At 38.4% G+C, this 15,800-nt stretch overlaps 1 protein-coding gene across 7 annotated transcripts in view; it reads right to left on the bottom strand.

The window, feature by feature from the left end:
- The window catches only part of NCKAP5 (NCK associated protein 5), a 1,056,997-nt gene that overhangs the window by 657,596 nt on the left and 383,601 nt on the right, over positions 1-15,800 (bottom strand). For all 7 annotated transcript variants that reach the window (XM_070046011.1, XM_070046012.1, XM_070046013.1 and 4 more), the window contains exon 3: positions 2,479-2,552. In XM_070046011.1, the coding sequence (XP_069902112.1) occupies positions 2,479-2,552 (74 nt within the window). The remainder of the gene's footprint in view (positions 1-2,478; positions 2,553-15,800) is intronic.

Below are 15,800 nucleotides of genomic sequence, written 5' to 3'. Positions count from 1 at the left end.
GTGTTTACCATGTTTTGATCAGTCCTCAAAGACTGTGGCCATAAATTAATGCTGGCTACTATTATTGTTGGAAGATCGAAATATTCAATTTTTTCTTTTAAGTTTCTTTTAAGCTATACTTGAGTTAGCTTAAGTATAAATGGAAGACCATTAGTTAATATCAGCAGCAATGACAAGTAACCTATTCCATGAAATTTGTAACAGCTACAAATTAAAGGCATAATAAAAATCAGAAGAAGCGTATACTGAGTTATGGGAATGCTTGTTTAACTTCAGACACTTTAGCTGTGCTTATGTACATGACATGCCTTTCCCATGATGCTCGACACATCACAGAGTCTACCCCAACTCAAGAAAGCATTTTAACTATTCAATCAAAAGCAGAAAAAAAATATCCCCACTGCTCACTGTCACTCACAAATCGTTCACCATAAAAAGTTTGGCTATAGTTGCAGTTGTGATATTGTAATCACCATCAGAAAGCCCATCACTGTAAGTCAGTCAAGATCTGTTTGCAAAATATAATCAAGTATAATTTCATGATTCAATAAATAGTATGTAAATCTGCTATTATTGGTTTTCATTTTCTTTTCAATACTACTCTTTCCATTTTCTCACTGGTAGTTATTCCGACTATTCAAATGGCATCATTGCCCTTTATTGTTATTCAAATGAAGCTTTTTTATTAGATCCTCTGACACTATATAAAAAGCTTTGCTTCTTCACCAGCAGTAATCCTACTTGGAAGCAAAATGGAAGTGACTGCTCACAAAATTCTGAGCTCTTACTTTATGTTAGGTTATGTTTCCACCTGAAATGAGATTTTAATTTAATTGTATCAGAGGAAACCAAAGGTTTTTATTAACCACCTTAAGAAAGCAGGAAAATATTCTTTTCCATGCAGGTTTTTTGGTTCAAAAACCTGTGAAACTATAATTCCTCTTCAATGATGTGTATAAGACACACTGACCAAATTAAACTCTAATTTCTTTCATCAAGATGGTATTCATCATCTGTGCATTTTTTCTTTTGAAAAATAGAGTAAAATTATTCTATACAAATAGTTTAAAGAAAATGTTACAACTCAGTTACATAACCTTTTAAGCATACTTTGTAGTAGATCTACAGAAAATATAATTTAAAAGGCATATAACCATAAATACACTGCTGTTGGTTTTATTAATACAACACACTGGTTCACAAAAGAAAACCTGGTTAGAGCTCTCAAAAAGAAATCTAACAAATATTGCAACAAGTTATATAAAGTCAACTGATATGTCTGTTAGCAGCAAGGAGACCTGAAAACTGTACATTTTTGTTGTATCCTACCAGCAGCTTTTCTAGGTAGAGAAATAGAATATTGTCTATTACTATAACCACAGATCTGTTTTCTAGCAGGAAAACTAACAGAAGAGCAGAACAAATGAAAATATCAGGCATTTCGCCCAAGAACTAGAATTCCTCAGAGAAGATGAATTTCAAGGTTATTAGGATTTGTTACAAGGGTGCGTGTAGAACAGGCAGCATCAGCTGGTACAGAGACCAAGGGTGATGGATTTAGATAAGGTTGGACAAGAAATCCACAGGGTTAGGTCATGCTTACCTGCTTAATATCTCTGTGTACAGAGACAGCACTGTCTTCCGTGACATGAGGAGATGAGAAATAAAGGACGCTAGGGGCTTTTTGACCCCTGGGCGACAAAGCTAATCATATTAAACAATTCTTGTGCCATGCAAGGTATCATGTAATTGAGCACTGGAATATTTATTCCAGATAACAAGAGCTATAGGAATTTAGTAAATGGAATTCAGAGACCATACGAGCATCTAGGAAGACCCTGACCACACGGACCCCAAAGACCTGGTTAATAATATCAAAATAATCTCCATTCCCAAGAGGCCTCAGGGAATGAATAACCTGGGAGTATGACTTCTATGACACTCGCCTCTTTTTCCAATTTACCTGCACAAATGATCTCACATACCTTTCCTTACCTAGAATCAGGACCCACCACATAGAACAAAAAACTAAACATGGGAGACCTATACTACAGCATTCCTGAAATACATATTCTTCAATATGAATTAAGAAATTTTAAGCAGAAGCGTTCAACCTTTCAATTAGAGAAAAACTTAAATAATATTTAAGCAGACAAGGGCCAGAGAATTTGGGTCCTAGTTTCTAGGATATAAGTTTGCTGCATGGCCTTGGACAAATGAGCTCCTTGACCCTGACAAGTGTTATGATTTCCACCACCTTCCCAGTTCTCAGCAGGTCCTTCACTCAAGGACAACTTTTGGCACCATTGCTTTACTTTAATTAAAGGAACGGAACTCTCTAGGTAGCCTCTGCTGATTTTTGCCCCCAGAGGTGCTTTTGGCACCAAGTAGAAGAGACCATTTGCCAACTCCATGCTTCCGTGATCAAGATCAAATTTATAGATGCTGCTACTAGTTGAGGATGTGGATTGAACTCACCTCCAGAGACTTCTGTGTTGCTCCTCAAGTTGAGTCAGCAGATGTTCAATGTATTTGTTGGAGTCCATGTATTCCTGCACATACAGACACACAAAGACAAATAAGGCCTCATCACCACATGCACAGGATTCTAAGGCCATTTTGATCTCTACAAGAAGATTTTGGACAAGATAACCCCTTGGTCCCTCCCAGTTCTAGGAGTAGATGCTTCTATGACTTATATGCATAGTCATTTGGGGATGAATAATATTTTCCCCATATCCTGTGATCACTCCATGAACAAAGAATGGAAGAGAAGTGGAGTTCTATCAAGTCAGCATAAACATCCTCTTATTCACAGAGAAAAGCTAAATTTCATAGTCATTTACACTGTGGTCTGTTCTGCCATATAAAAGTAAGGGGTGGGAGGAGGGAAGTGAGAAAAACTTACTTTCGCTGCTGACCTTAGAAGAGGAGGAATAAAGTAGACAACACAGGTCTTGATTATACTGGTTTTACACAAATAATTTCCTAGCAAAAACACTATTTTTGAGCTACATAGAAGCTTTATATATTCACTGCCCTCATTCACTGGGCATCTTATTTGTATTGATGAATCACATGTTCGTTTTCCTTCATCTCCTTATATGAACAAAACAATGTAATTTGGTTTTGGTGTTTCTTTTTTTTAATTTTCTTTTATTTCTTTTCTTAGAAAATCAATCTTTGGCTTCTAAGAGGTTATAAAGGCAAGGTTTATCTTGTTTAGAAATATGCATAAAGTTTTGTAAATCAAATTATGTTTTCAAGAAACATTTCCGAAAAATGAGGGATTCCTTTGAGGCATGAGAATTGCTCATAAAATCTATAGGTTATTAAATCCAATTTTTTATATTTGTGATTCCTGAATATGAGGTTCACATGCAATAGTTTCAACTGCCAACTATGTAGAAAAATACAAAAAAAAATTTGTATGATTTATTTCATCCTGAACCTGATACTTCTTTCCCTTTCTGTATGAAGATCTAGCCCACAGGCCTCTGTGCCTACATTACAACTACCTTAGACGGAACAGTGTGCAATGATTTCAGTTTTAAGGCATGCATGAAAGTTACTGTTTCATTTCTTATGGGTTTAAGGTAAACTGAGAACTCTGGTTAATATTGCTACTTTTTTTTTTTTTTACAGAATTATTTTGATAAAATTCTATATAAAATCTGTTGCTTCTATAAAAATATTCACTACAATGGGTGGGAGCAGCGGAATGGAAGAAACACAGTAAGAGTTGACCTGATATAATGGAAAGGGCCCCGTTCCAAGTTTCTGGACCTGGATCTACCTGTGTAGCCTTGGAGAAGCCTTTTTAACTTTCCACAATATTTCAGTTAGACTAGAGAGTATCCTAAGTCCTCATCTAGCTAAAACTGTTAGAATTCTATAACACTATAATTCTATTGCAGAAAATTAGCTAAAGAGTTCTATTCTAATTAATACACATGTTTAGTTTAGTTATTTAAATGAGAACATTGGGCACGTCAAAACCAAAGCAGAAATCTCTTATCACAGGAAGTTGCAGCGGTCTGTGGTTATGTTATTAAGTGTCCCGATCAAGCTTTAAACACGATTTATTTATTTATTTATTTTTAATTTATTTATTTTTGGCTGCATTGGGTCTTCATTGCTGCTCACAAGCTTTCTCCAGTTGCAGCGAGCGGGGGCTACTCTTTGTTGCGGTGCGTGGGCTTCTCATTGCGGTGGCTTCTCTTTGTTGCGGAGCATGGGCTCTAGGTGCATGCGCTTCAGTAGTTGTGGCACGCGAGCTCAGTAGTTGTGGAATGCAGGCTCTAGAGTGCAGGCTCAGTAGTTGTGGAGCACGGGCTTAGTTGCTCCATGGCATGTGGGATCTTCCCGGACCAGGGCTCAAACCCACATCCCCTGCATTGGCAGGCGGATTCTTAACCACTGCACCATGAGGGAATCTCTAAACACGATATAGAACACTCAAAATTCTTAAAGATATTTTCAAATACATCCCATCAAGAAAAATTTAAAGACAGTGTTTCCAAGTAAAAACAAATATATAAACTTCAAAGTCACCCATCCATTCTTCATTCAATTGTTTTTTTTCAACATCTATTATATGTCAAGTGCTGTTCCAACTTCCATAGATATTGTAATAACTAAGAGGGAGAAAGTTCCTGCCCTCAGAGAGCTTACATTCTGTAGAGAGATACATAACAAGTAAATGAGCAGATTGATTTCAGATTGGTCACATGCTAGGAAGGAAATAACAGGTGACAGGAGGGACTTTAAATGGGGAAAGCACCATCTTCATACCCCACGGTTGGAAGAGGACTCTGAACAAATGATTTTTGGGTTAAGACCTGAGAGAGAAGGAGGCAAGCATACAGAGAAAGGAAGAGACCAGGGAGAACACCGCAGGCAAAGGAAATGGCACATGCAAAGGCACTCAAATGTGGTATTTAAGGAACAGAAAGGAAGCCATTGTGTCCAGGAGCAGAGCCTGGGGTGTGTATTCTAAAATGAAGTTGGAGAGGAAAGCAGGGGCCAAATCACATGCGAGCTCTGGAAAACAGTTAGATTTAAACCAGTAGATTTGTTATTCTGTTCATTCTGCTTAGCTCAAGTCGGAGGTGGAAGCTGAAAGGTGATTACAAATATGATCTTTGGATCAAAGAGATTTAGGTTCAAAGTACCTGGTTTTGGTACTTACTAGCTGTACCTCCTCAGGCCAAGTTATTTAATCTCTCTAAACCTTATTTTTTTTCAGAGAGATAAATAATAATTTAAAAGGTGTTGTAAGGATTAAATAAAACAGTTTAAGCATATACCACGTGCTAAGCAGTGAGCAGAGCCTTTTCTATAGGATCAAACCTCTTCTCAAAAGGCAAACCACTTTACAAGGTGAAGTTTATATCCATTGTCTCTTCTCTTACTCAACTTCAAGATGTTTAAGTGTATGCTTCTTTTTTTTTGGCTGCATTGGGTTTTCACTGCTGTGTGCAGGCTTTCCCTAGTTGTGGTGAGCGGGGGCTACTCTTCGTTGCGGTGTGCAGGCTTCTCATTGCGGAGGCTTCTCTTGTTGCAGAGCACGGGCTCTAGGTGTGCGGGCTTCAGTAGATGTGGCTCATGGGCTCTAGAGCGCAGGCTCAGTAGTTGTGGCTCACGGCCTTAGTTGCTCCTCGGCATGTGGGATCTTCCTGGACCGGGGTCAAACCCGTGTCCCCTGCATTGGCAGGCGGATTCTTTTTTTTTTTTTTTTTTGCGGTACGCGGGCCTCTCACTGTTGTGGCCTCTCCCGTTGCGGAGCACAGGCTCCGGACGCGCAGGCTCAGCGGCCATGGCTCACGGGCCCAGCCGCTCCGCGGCATGTGGGATCCTCCCGGACCGGGGCACAAACTCGTGTTCCCTGCATCGGCAGGCGGACTCTCAACCACTGCGCCACCAGGGAAGCCCAGCAGGCAGATTCTTAACGACTTCACCATCAGGGAAGTCCCTAAGTGTAGGCTTCTTTAATTATACTTGCTGAATTTTAGAATAGGCAGTTAGAGATTAATAATAACAATACAGATTTTCAAGTATTAAATGTAGGTATTGCTGGATTGTGGTTTAAAAGCTATTTCAAATACAATACTGGCTGCTTTCATTAATTTTCCATAAAAATAACTCTAATGATGTCTTAAACAACATAACAATGGGAAACTAGGATTATGGATTTTCATCCTTTTCAGTTTAATTTTTCATCATAGCACGCTTACTTTAATATCCAATTTTATGTTACTTGCACATTTATTGTGGTATTGCCTATACCCCACCCCTACACACACACACACACACACACACACACACACAAATAGACACCAACTGAAATGAATTGAGAAAAAGAAGATGATGCTTACATGTGCTTTTTGTTAAATGAAACAAGTTTTTCCCTGCCTAAAAGAACTTAGGCCGCACCCTCATACAGTTATCATTTCTGGCCCCTGAATTGGAGAAATTCATTAACTAATAATAAATCCTTATCATTCTTTAAGAATAAAATAGGATTATTCTACTAGGAATCACCTTGGAGATTAACTCCCAGGAAACAATGGAGGGTGATCACAGTGGGGCTGGCAGTGGTCCACACTGGAACTACAGTCACAGAAAATACAATGTTATAGCGACTGTGCCTATAGTGCCAGCTTTGGTATAAAGCGCATACTGAATGTTCTTAACATGGGCTCCAATATTCCAGAGTATCAAAGGCACAGGCAGAAAGAAAGGGGATGGCAAAATTCTACCTCAGTATAACATAGCTCCCCAAATTGCCTGAAAGACATTGGATATTGGGAGACCTCATAGAAAAGATTTTAAAAATGCAGATGGACAGAAGGTGGTATATACACTGTCTGCTGGTGATCCCAGGGTCTATGCAGATCATTTTAGAATGAGTAAAGTGAAAACATAGAACCCATGACGAAGTACTGGAGGACAAGAGAAAGAGAACATCACCCTCAATCACAGAAGAAGGCATCAAATCTGAAAATGATTTTCAAGAAAGTATTTTAGAAAAAACCTTAACATGTTTGGTAGTATCCAGAAAGATATGACTCTCCAAAACATGTGCAGAAAGCTTAAAAAAAGACACCGAGATAAAAAGATAGGATTAAATTAAAAACAAGACAAGCTGAAAAGAGAATAAAATGAAATAAAAATGGAGCTGGGTGAGCTAAGAATTTCAAGGAAATATAAACTGCAATAGCAGAATGGAAACTTGTTGACCTTTACATTGTGATTTTTATTATAGGATGACTCTCCACAACATGAAATTGTGCTTCAGAGAAGAGTGGATAATGGATTATGGTATATCGGCACTAAGTGATCACACAAATGAAGTCTACTCCTCAGTATCTCATCTAGAAACAAATCAAACTCCCCAACCCAAGTACTTAAATATTCCTCAGTATCCATGGGGGATTGGTTCCAGGACCAATTCCTGGTGATACCAAAATCCGTGGATGCTCAAGTCTTTTATAGTCAGCCCTCTGTATCCACAGATGTGGAACCCACGGATACGAGGTTGACTGCACTCACTAAGCCTTCTACTATTTCTACAGTATGATTCAATTAGTGTATATATAGTCCAGTTAGTGAAGATTAATACTGCTGTAACCTAGAAGAAAAGCACACACCCATCTCCCCATCGTCCTTGGTGTCAATGTTCACTGTCTCTAACATTATCCGTGAAAAATGTCAGCTTCCCCAGGCTTGCTTTGCCCAGCATGTACTTCTCATGTCACTCAGCACAAAGATTTTATTCAAATATAGTTATTAACTTGATGAACACTGTATTCTACTTATTTTCCTTACGACAAACCCACAATGGATACAATAGTAGAATTGACAATAAAAACACATACACAGTCCCGTGAAGGACAAACAATCTAGGTAAATTAAATAAAGGATAAAGATGAAAATGAAAAGAGACATGATGGATATGAGGTCAGAAAATGTACGTTTGTCTATCAATTATAACTTTTGAGTACCTGACAAGATTTGTAAGGTAAACAATGATCAAGGGATAATTAAAGAAACATTTCAGAATAGGATAGAGAAAAAAAAAAAACAACACTTGATTTTACACATCAAAAAGGCTCCTCACATTCCAGCTAGAGTTTATGGAAAATCATCCACACGTCCACGCACATAAGGGCTGGGAAAAAAAGTAGTGTGTGTGTTTGGGGTGGGGATTAGGATGACGGCAAGCACCCAGACAGACAAATGGGCCTCTTATCAAGGATTTTAAAAAGGCTGGTCACAGGGCTTCCCTGGTGGCGCAGTGGTTGAGAGTCCGCCTGCCGGTGCAGGGGACACGGGTTCATGCCCCGGTCCGGGAGGATCCCACATGCCGCCGAGCGGCTGGGCCCGTGAGCCATGGCCGCTGAGCCTGCGCGTCCGGAGCCTGTGCTCCGCAACAGGAGAGGCCACAACAGCGAGAGGCCCGCGTACCGCCAAAAAAAAAAAAAAAAAAAAAAAAACGCTGGTTGCATAGCTTCTGGCCACCCCAGATGTCCATTGAAATAAGACACATAGACAAACCTTTGTGTCTTAATCCATAAATATCCCCAATAAAGTAGCTTCTATATAACAAAGCAACAGAAAGACATTCTCAGCTTTACATGAATTCAGAAAATAAAGTGCCTACCTTAATTAAAACTACATGTGTGGGAGGCTGGGGGGAAGTGCTCCAAGGTGGAGGCTCACCTTGAACTCACCTTGCCCCATGGACACACCAAATCTACAGCTGCATATGGAATAATTCCCTCTGAAAAAGAACTGAAAACTAGCTGAACTGCCCCATCCACAATAAACTAGCTGAACTGCCCCACCCACATTGAGATGGGTAGGAGAGACAGAGACGTGGTCTCACCAAAAACTCCATGCCTAGTGCAGAGCCCCACAATAGGGAGGGAATCTCACAAATCCAGAGCTTCTCCCCTAGGGTGAGGGGTTTGTGCCCCATATCAGCCTCTCCAGCCCTTAGGACCTACAACAGAGAGATGAGCCCCCAAAATGTCTGGCTTAGAAACCAAAGGAGTTCACATCCAAGGGACCCAAAGGGCTGTGTGAACTAAAAATGCCACCTGCCATGTCAGTAAACAAAGGATGTTGCAGCCATCGAGCCATCACATTACTGCTGCTCCCAACGCTGAGCCCTGAGGGAACTCAGGATCGAGGCAAGATCTGCCCCCTATCTAGCAGCCATCTGCTGTAGCCACCCCCATAGTGCACCCTGAGGAGACTCAGGATGAGAAGCACAGGATACTGGTCCCCAGAGAGCTGAGGTGCACATCAAAGGGATGATTTCAGTGAGCCCAGAATTTGCATCTTCCCGTACATAGAAAAGCACTAGATTCCTTAACCTGAGATATCTGGTTTTCCTTAATTAACAGTAATCTTTGATGTTCCGACTACCTGGTCTTTGTTGCAAAAACTCCTATATGTCCTGGCTCCTGCCCTTGCCTCTTTAGAGCAGTCCCTCAGTTATCTGAGATGCTGTGTCCCAGGCTTAAGTCCTCAGTTTTGTCCACCAAATAAAACATAACCCTCAACTTTTAGGTGGTGCATTTTTTTTCAGTCGACAGTTGAAGTGAACTGAGATTCTCCTTTCAAAAAGCTTGACATATATACACTACTATGTATAAAATAGATAACTAATGAGAGCCTAATGTATAGCACAGGGAACTCTACTCAATGATCTGTGGTGACCTAAGTGGGAAGGAAATCTGAAAAAGAGTGGATATAGTATACATATAACTGATTCACTTTGCTGTACAGCAGAAACTAACACAACATTGCAAAGCAACTGTACTCCAATAAAAAGTCATTTAAAAATACATACATACATACATCAATAAATAAAAGGCTTGCACGAGGTCTCACTCGCCCTAGGACCCAGTGCAAAAGTAGCAGTTTGAAAAGTGCCCGGAATGTGAAGGAGATTCCTATGCTAATCTTCAAACATCTGCTGGAGGAACAAGAGACAGTTGGGACTCTTTCTGGAGACTGGGGTGCTGGCAGACACCATTCTGCACTCTCCCTCTACCCTGTTAGCCCAGGCAGGTGTGCAGACATGGGACCCTCCCACTGTCTTGGTTAAGGCAGGCAGGGATGAGTAGATGCAGCATTCCCTCACTCCCTGGCTGGGACCAGCTAGTGAGAGCAGTCATGACACTCTCCCACTCCCTTGCTGAAACCGGCAGGGGAGCACAGACAAGGATTTTTCCTGATGTCATGCCAAAGCCAAGGAGCATGTCCAGCCCCCTGTGCCCTCCAGATGCCCTTCTAGAGCCAGCAGGTGCATGCGATCCACAAAGAGGATGCCCTCTGATCACCTAGCCCTGGTGGCCAATGGGACTTGCATTCCTGGGCTCCATGGGACTGTAACAATTGGAAAGATAGTTCTTGGCAGGCTACCACCCCCAGGCCACTGCACAGGCAGCAGACTGAAACACACCTCCAGTCTTCTTATGAAAAAGGCCTATTTGCTTGTCCTGGAGATTCAGCCTGAGGCTTCAGGCTTGCCACACATCTAGAGAGTACAGAGGCACTCTCAGGGAATGTAAGACACTACCCTTGCACACTCCCTTCGCCTCACTGCAGCTCAAAGATACCTCCCAGAAAGGAGCTTATACACTTGTCTAGAGGTCTGATTTATGGAAATGTTGCCCAACGGTCATCTCCAGATTTCCTGTTCTGGAGGCCAGCAGGGTTTATGATTATGGCCCATAGGACTATATACGTGCATACTTCAAAACCTGCTGCCCGAGGGTTTGACTTTCAAAAAGCCCAAAACTAAGTGCAAAATGAGATCCTTCCTCTTGGAACACTGACAGGTCTCGGCACACCCTCAACACCAGGAACCTATCAAGAATCAATCAGGCTGCTTAGACAATCACAAAGTTTCAAAAGACAACCAACCACTAGGGCAAGGTTAAAATATAAGGTTCATCACCTACACAAGGCCAACTACTTCAAGACTCAGAGAGGTAGATGTTTCACCAATACACAGAAACAGCACCAAACAAAATGACAAAACAGAAATATGTTATTAAAGAAAGAACAAGACAACACTTCACAAAGAGATTTTAATGAAATGAAGATAAGTAATCTACCTGATAAAGAATTCAAAGTAATAGTCAGAATTGCTCACTGAACTCAGAAGAATAGATGAACAAGTGAGAACTTCAGCAAAGAGATAGAAAATATAAAGAAGCACAGAACAGAAGTCACAGAGCTGAGAACACGAAAACTGAACTAAAAAACACACTAGAAGGATTCAATAGCAGACTAGACAAAGCAGTAGAAAGAATCAGTGTTCTGGAAGTCAAAGCAAGGACACTCATCTAAACTGAGCAGCAAAATAATAATAATAAAAAAATAATACAAGTAAAAATAAAGTGAAGAGATTTTAAGGGATCTATGGGAAAACACCAAGAGACCTAACATTAACACTATGCGGGTCTAAGGAGAAGACAGAGAGAAAGGGGCAGAACTTATTTGAAGAAATAATGGCAAAAAATTTCCCTAACCTGGGAAAGGAAACAGACATCCAGGTCCAGGAAGCCCAGAGAACTCCAAATAAGATGAACCTCAAGAGATCTACACCAAGATACATTATACTTAAAATGTCCAAAAAATGAAGACAATAAGAGAACCTTAAAAGCAGCAAGAGAAAAGCAACTTGTTATGTGTGAAGGAAAGCCAATAAGACTAGCAGCATATTTTTTTAGCAGAAACATTATGAGCCAGAGGGAGTGGCATGGTATATTCTCAGTGCTGAAAGAAAAAAATTCCAACCAAGAATACTCCACCCAGCAAGATTATCACTCATCATGACAGGAGAGATAGAGTTTTTCAGTCAAACAAAAGTTAGATGAGTTCATCACCACCAAACCAACCTAACAAGAAATGTTAAAGGGACTTCTTTAACCTGAAAAGAAAGGTCACTAATTAATAACAAGAAAATATATGAAAGTCAAATTCTCACTGGTAAAGATAAATATTTAGCAAAGATAGTGGATTAATCACTTATAAGGTTAGTGTCAAGTTTAAAAGACAAAAGTAGCAAAATTAACAAAAATACAATAATTATTTAAGGGATACCTAAGAGACAGAAGTAAAAAGATGAAATGTAGTGGAGAGGTAAAGATGTAGAGTTTTGGAATAAACTCAAATTTAAGTTAGTATTAACTTAAAATGGACTTTTATATACATAGGACATTATATGTGAACCATATGATAACCACAGAGCAAAAACCTAAACTAGATACACACACACAAAAGAGAGAATGGAATCTCAACATAACAACTAAAGGAATCTCAACATAACAACTAAAGGAATCTCAACTAAACGAAGTCATCAAAGCACAACGAAAGAGAGCAAAAGAAGAAAGTAACAGAGAGAAACTACAAAAAAACAGGCAGAAAAATTAACAAAATGGAAGTAAATTCATATTTATCAATAATTACCTTAAATGTAAATGGGCTAAATTCTTCACTCTAAAGACAGAGTGACTGAATTGATTAAAAAACAAAACAAAACAAAACAAAGCAAAACAAACAATACTCATCTATATGCTGCCTACAAGAGACTCACTTTAGATATAAGGACATACATGTGCTGAAAATGAAGGGATGGAAAAAGATATTGCATGCAAATATTCAACAGAAACAAAAAGAAAGCTGGGATAGCTATACTCATATCAGACAAAATAGACTTTATAACGAAGTCTGTAGTAACAGACTAAGAAGGACACTACGTAATGATAAAAGGGTCAATTCAACAAGAATATGTAATTTTTAAAATATATATGCACACAACATAGAAGCACCTAAATATAAAAAGCAAATATTAACAGACCTAAAGGGAGAAAGTACAACAAAACAATAATAGTAGGGGAGTTTAATACCCTACTTATATCAGTGGATAGATCAGACAGAAAATCATATGAAAACACCAGCCTTAATGACACTTTACATCAGATTGACTTAATAGACATATACAGAATATTCCATCCAAAAGCAGCAAAACACATTCTTTTCAAGTACACATGGAACATTCTCCAGGACAGATCATACGTTAAGCCATAAAACAAATTTCAATAAATTTAAGGAGACTGAAATCACATCAAGCATTTCTTCCAACCAAAATGGCATGAAACTTAAAATCAATTACAAGAAGAAGACTGTAAAACTCACAGATACGTGGATATTTAACAACATGCTACATACAACTGCTGGGTCAATGAAAAAAATCAGTGGAGAAATAAAAATATACTTAGAGACAAACGAAAATGAAATAAAACATACCAAAACCTATGTGATGCAGCAAAAGCAGTTCTAAAAGGGAAGCTCACAGAAATACTGGCCTACTTCAAGAAAGAAGAAAAATCTCAAATAAACAATCTAACTTTATACCTAAAGAAACTAGAAAAAGAAGAAACAATGTTAGTAGAAGAAAGTAAATAATAACAATCAGAGCAGAAATAAATAAAATAGAGGCTAAAAGGACAATAGGAAAGTCAGTAAAACTAAGAGCTGATTCCTGGAAAAGATAAACAAAATTGACAAACCCTTAGCCAGACTCACCAAGAAAAAAAGAGGCCTTAAATAAATAAAATCCAAAATTGAAGAGGACATGTTACAACTGATAGCATAGAAATACATAGGATCTTAAAAGACTACTCGGAACAATTATATGCCAACTCACTGGACAACATAGAAGAAATGAACACATTCTTAGAATCACACAATCTTTAGAGACTGAATTAGGAAGAAATAGAAAATCTGAACAGACCAAAACACATAAAGAGATTGTGGGAGGGTTCTGATTACCAATTCAAACAAAAGTTTGGCACCAGATGGCTTTTCTAGTGGATTTTATCAAACATTCAAAGAAGAGTTAATACCTATCCTCCTCAAATTCTTTCAAAACGTTTAAGAGGAGGAAATGCTTCCAAACTCATTCGATGAGGGCAGCATTACTGTGACACCAAAATCCAGACAAGCACATCACCATATATGAAAATTACAAGTCAATATCCCTGATGAACACAGATGCAAAAATCCTCAACAAAATGTTAGCAAATTGAATTCAACAATACATTAAAAGGATGACACAACATGATCAAGTGGGATTTATTCAAGGGATGTAAGGATGGTTCACCATCAACAACATCTGCAAAGCAACGTGATACACTACATTAACAAAATGACGAATACAAACCATATGATCATCTCAACAGATGTACAAAAAGCTTTTGACAAAATTCTATATCCATTTATGTTAAACTTTCAACAAAGTGGGTACAGAGGGAATGTACCTCACCATAATAAAGGCCATGTATGAGAAGCCTACAGCTAACATACTCAACAGTGAAAAGCTAGAAGTGTTTCCTCTAAGATCAGGAACAAGATAAGAATGTCCACCCTCCCCACTTCTATTCAACATAGTATTGGAAGTCCTTGCCAGAGCAATTATGCAAGGAAAATAAAAGGCATCCAAATTGGAAAGAAATAAGTAAAACTGTCACTATTTGCAGATGAAATGATTTTATATAGAGAAAACCCTAAACTTTTCACAAAAAGACTGTTAGAACTACTAAACAAATTTAGTGAAGTGGCAAGGCATAAAATGTCTATACACTAACAGAAAAAGAAATTAAGAAAACAGACCCATTTACAATTGCATCAAAAAGAATAAAATACCTAGAAATAAATTTAACCAAGAAGATGAAACACCTGTACTATGAAAACTCTAAGACACTGAAGAAAGAAACTGAAAACACAAAGAAATGGAAAGATATTCCATGCTTATGGATTGGAATAGTTAATATCGTTAAAATGTCCATATTACTCAAAGGAATCTATAGAGTCAATGCAATACCTATCAAACTTCTAATGTTATTTCATAGAAACAGAACAAACAATCCTAACCTTAGTATGGAAACACAAAAGACTGTGAAAAACCAAAGCAATCTTGAGAAAGAAGAACAAAGCTGGACGCATCATGCTCCTGGATTTCAAATTATTTTACAAAGCTAGAGTAATCAAAACAGTGTGGCACTGACATGAAAACAGACACATAGGTCAATGGAACAGAGAATCCAGAAGTAAACCTACAAGTATACGGTCAATTAATTAGTGACAAAGGAGCCAAGAATACGCAATGGAAAAAGGGTGTCTCTTCAATAAATGGTGTTGGGAAAAGTGGACAGCCACTTGCAAAAGAATGAAACTAGACCACTATCTTACACCATACCCCAAAATTAACTCAAAATGGATTAAAGACTTGAATGTAAGACCTGAAGTCATAAAACTCCTAAAAGATAAAATAGATGGCAAGCTCCTTGACATGAGTCTTTGTGGTGAATTTTTAAATCTGACTCCAAAAGCAAAGGCAAAAAAAGCAAAAATAAACAAGTGGGACTACATCAAACAAAAGAAGCTTTTGCATAGCAAAGTAAACCATCAACAAAAGGCAGAGACAACCTTCTGAAAGGGAGAATATATTTGCAAATCATATACTTGATAAGGAGTTAATATCTAAAATATGGAACTTATACAACTCAATAGCAAAAAAAAAAAAAAAACCAAACAATCTGATTTTTAAATAGGCAGAGGATTTGAATAGATATTTTTCTAAAGAAGGCAAACGAACAGTCAACAGGTACATGAAAAGATGTTCAATATCACTAGTCATCAGGGAAATGTGAATCAAAATTACAATGAAATAACACCTCACACCTGTTAGAATGGCTATTACCAAAATGACAAGT

This window comes from Globicephala melas, chromosome 7 (genome assembly GCF_963455315.2).
Source record: "Globicephala melas chromosome 7, mGloMel1.2, whole genome shotgun sequence".
NCBI lineage: Eukaryota > Metazoa > Chordata > Mammalia > Artiodactyla > Delphinidae > Globicephala > Globicephala melas.
This window is presented reverse-complemented; position numbering and strand designations above follow the sequence as displayed.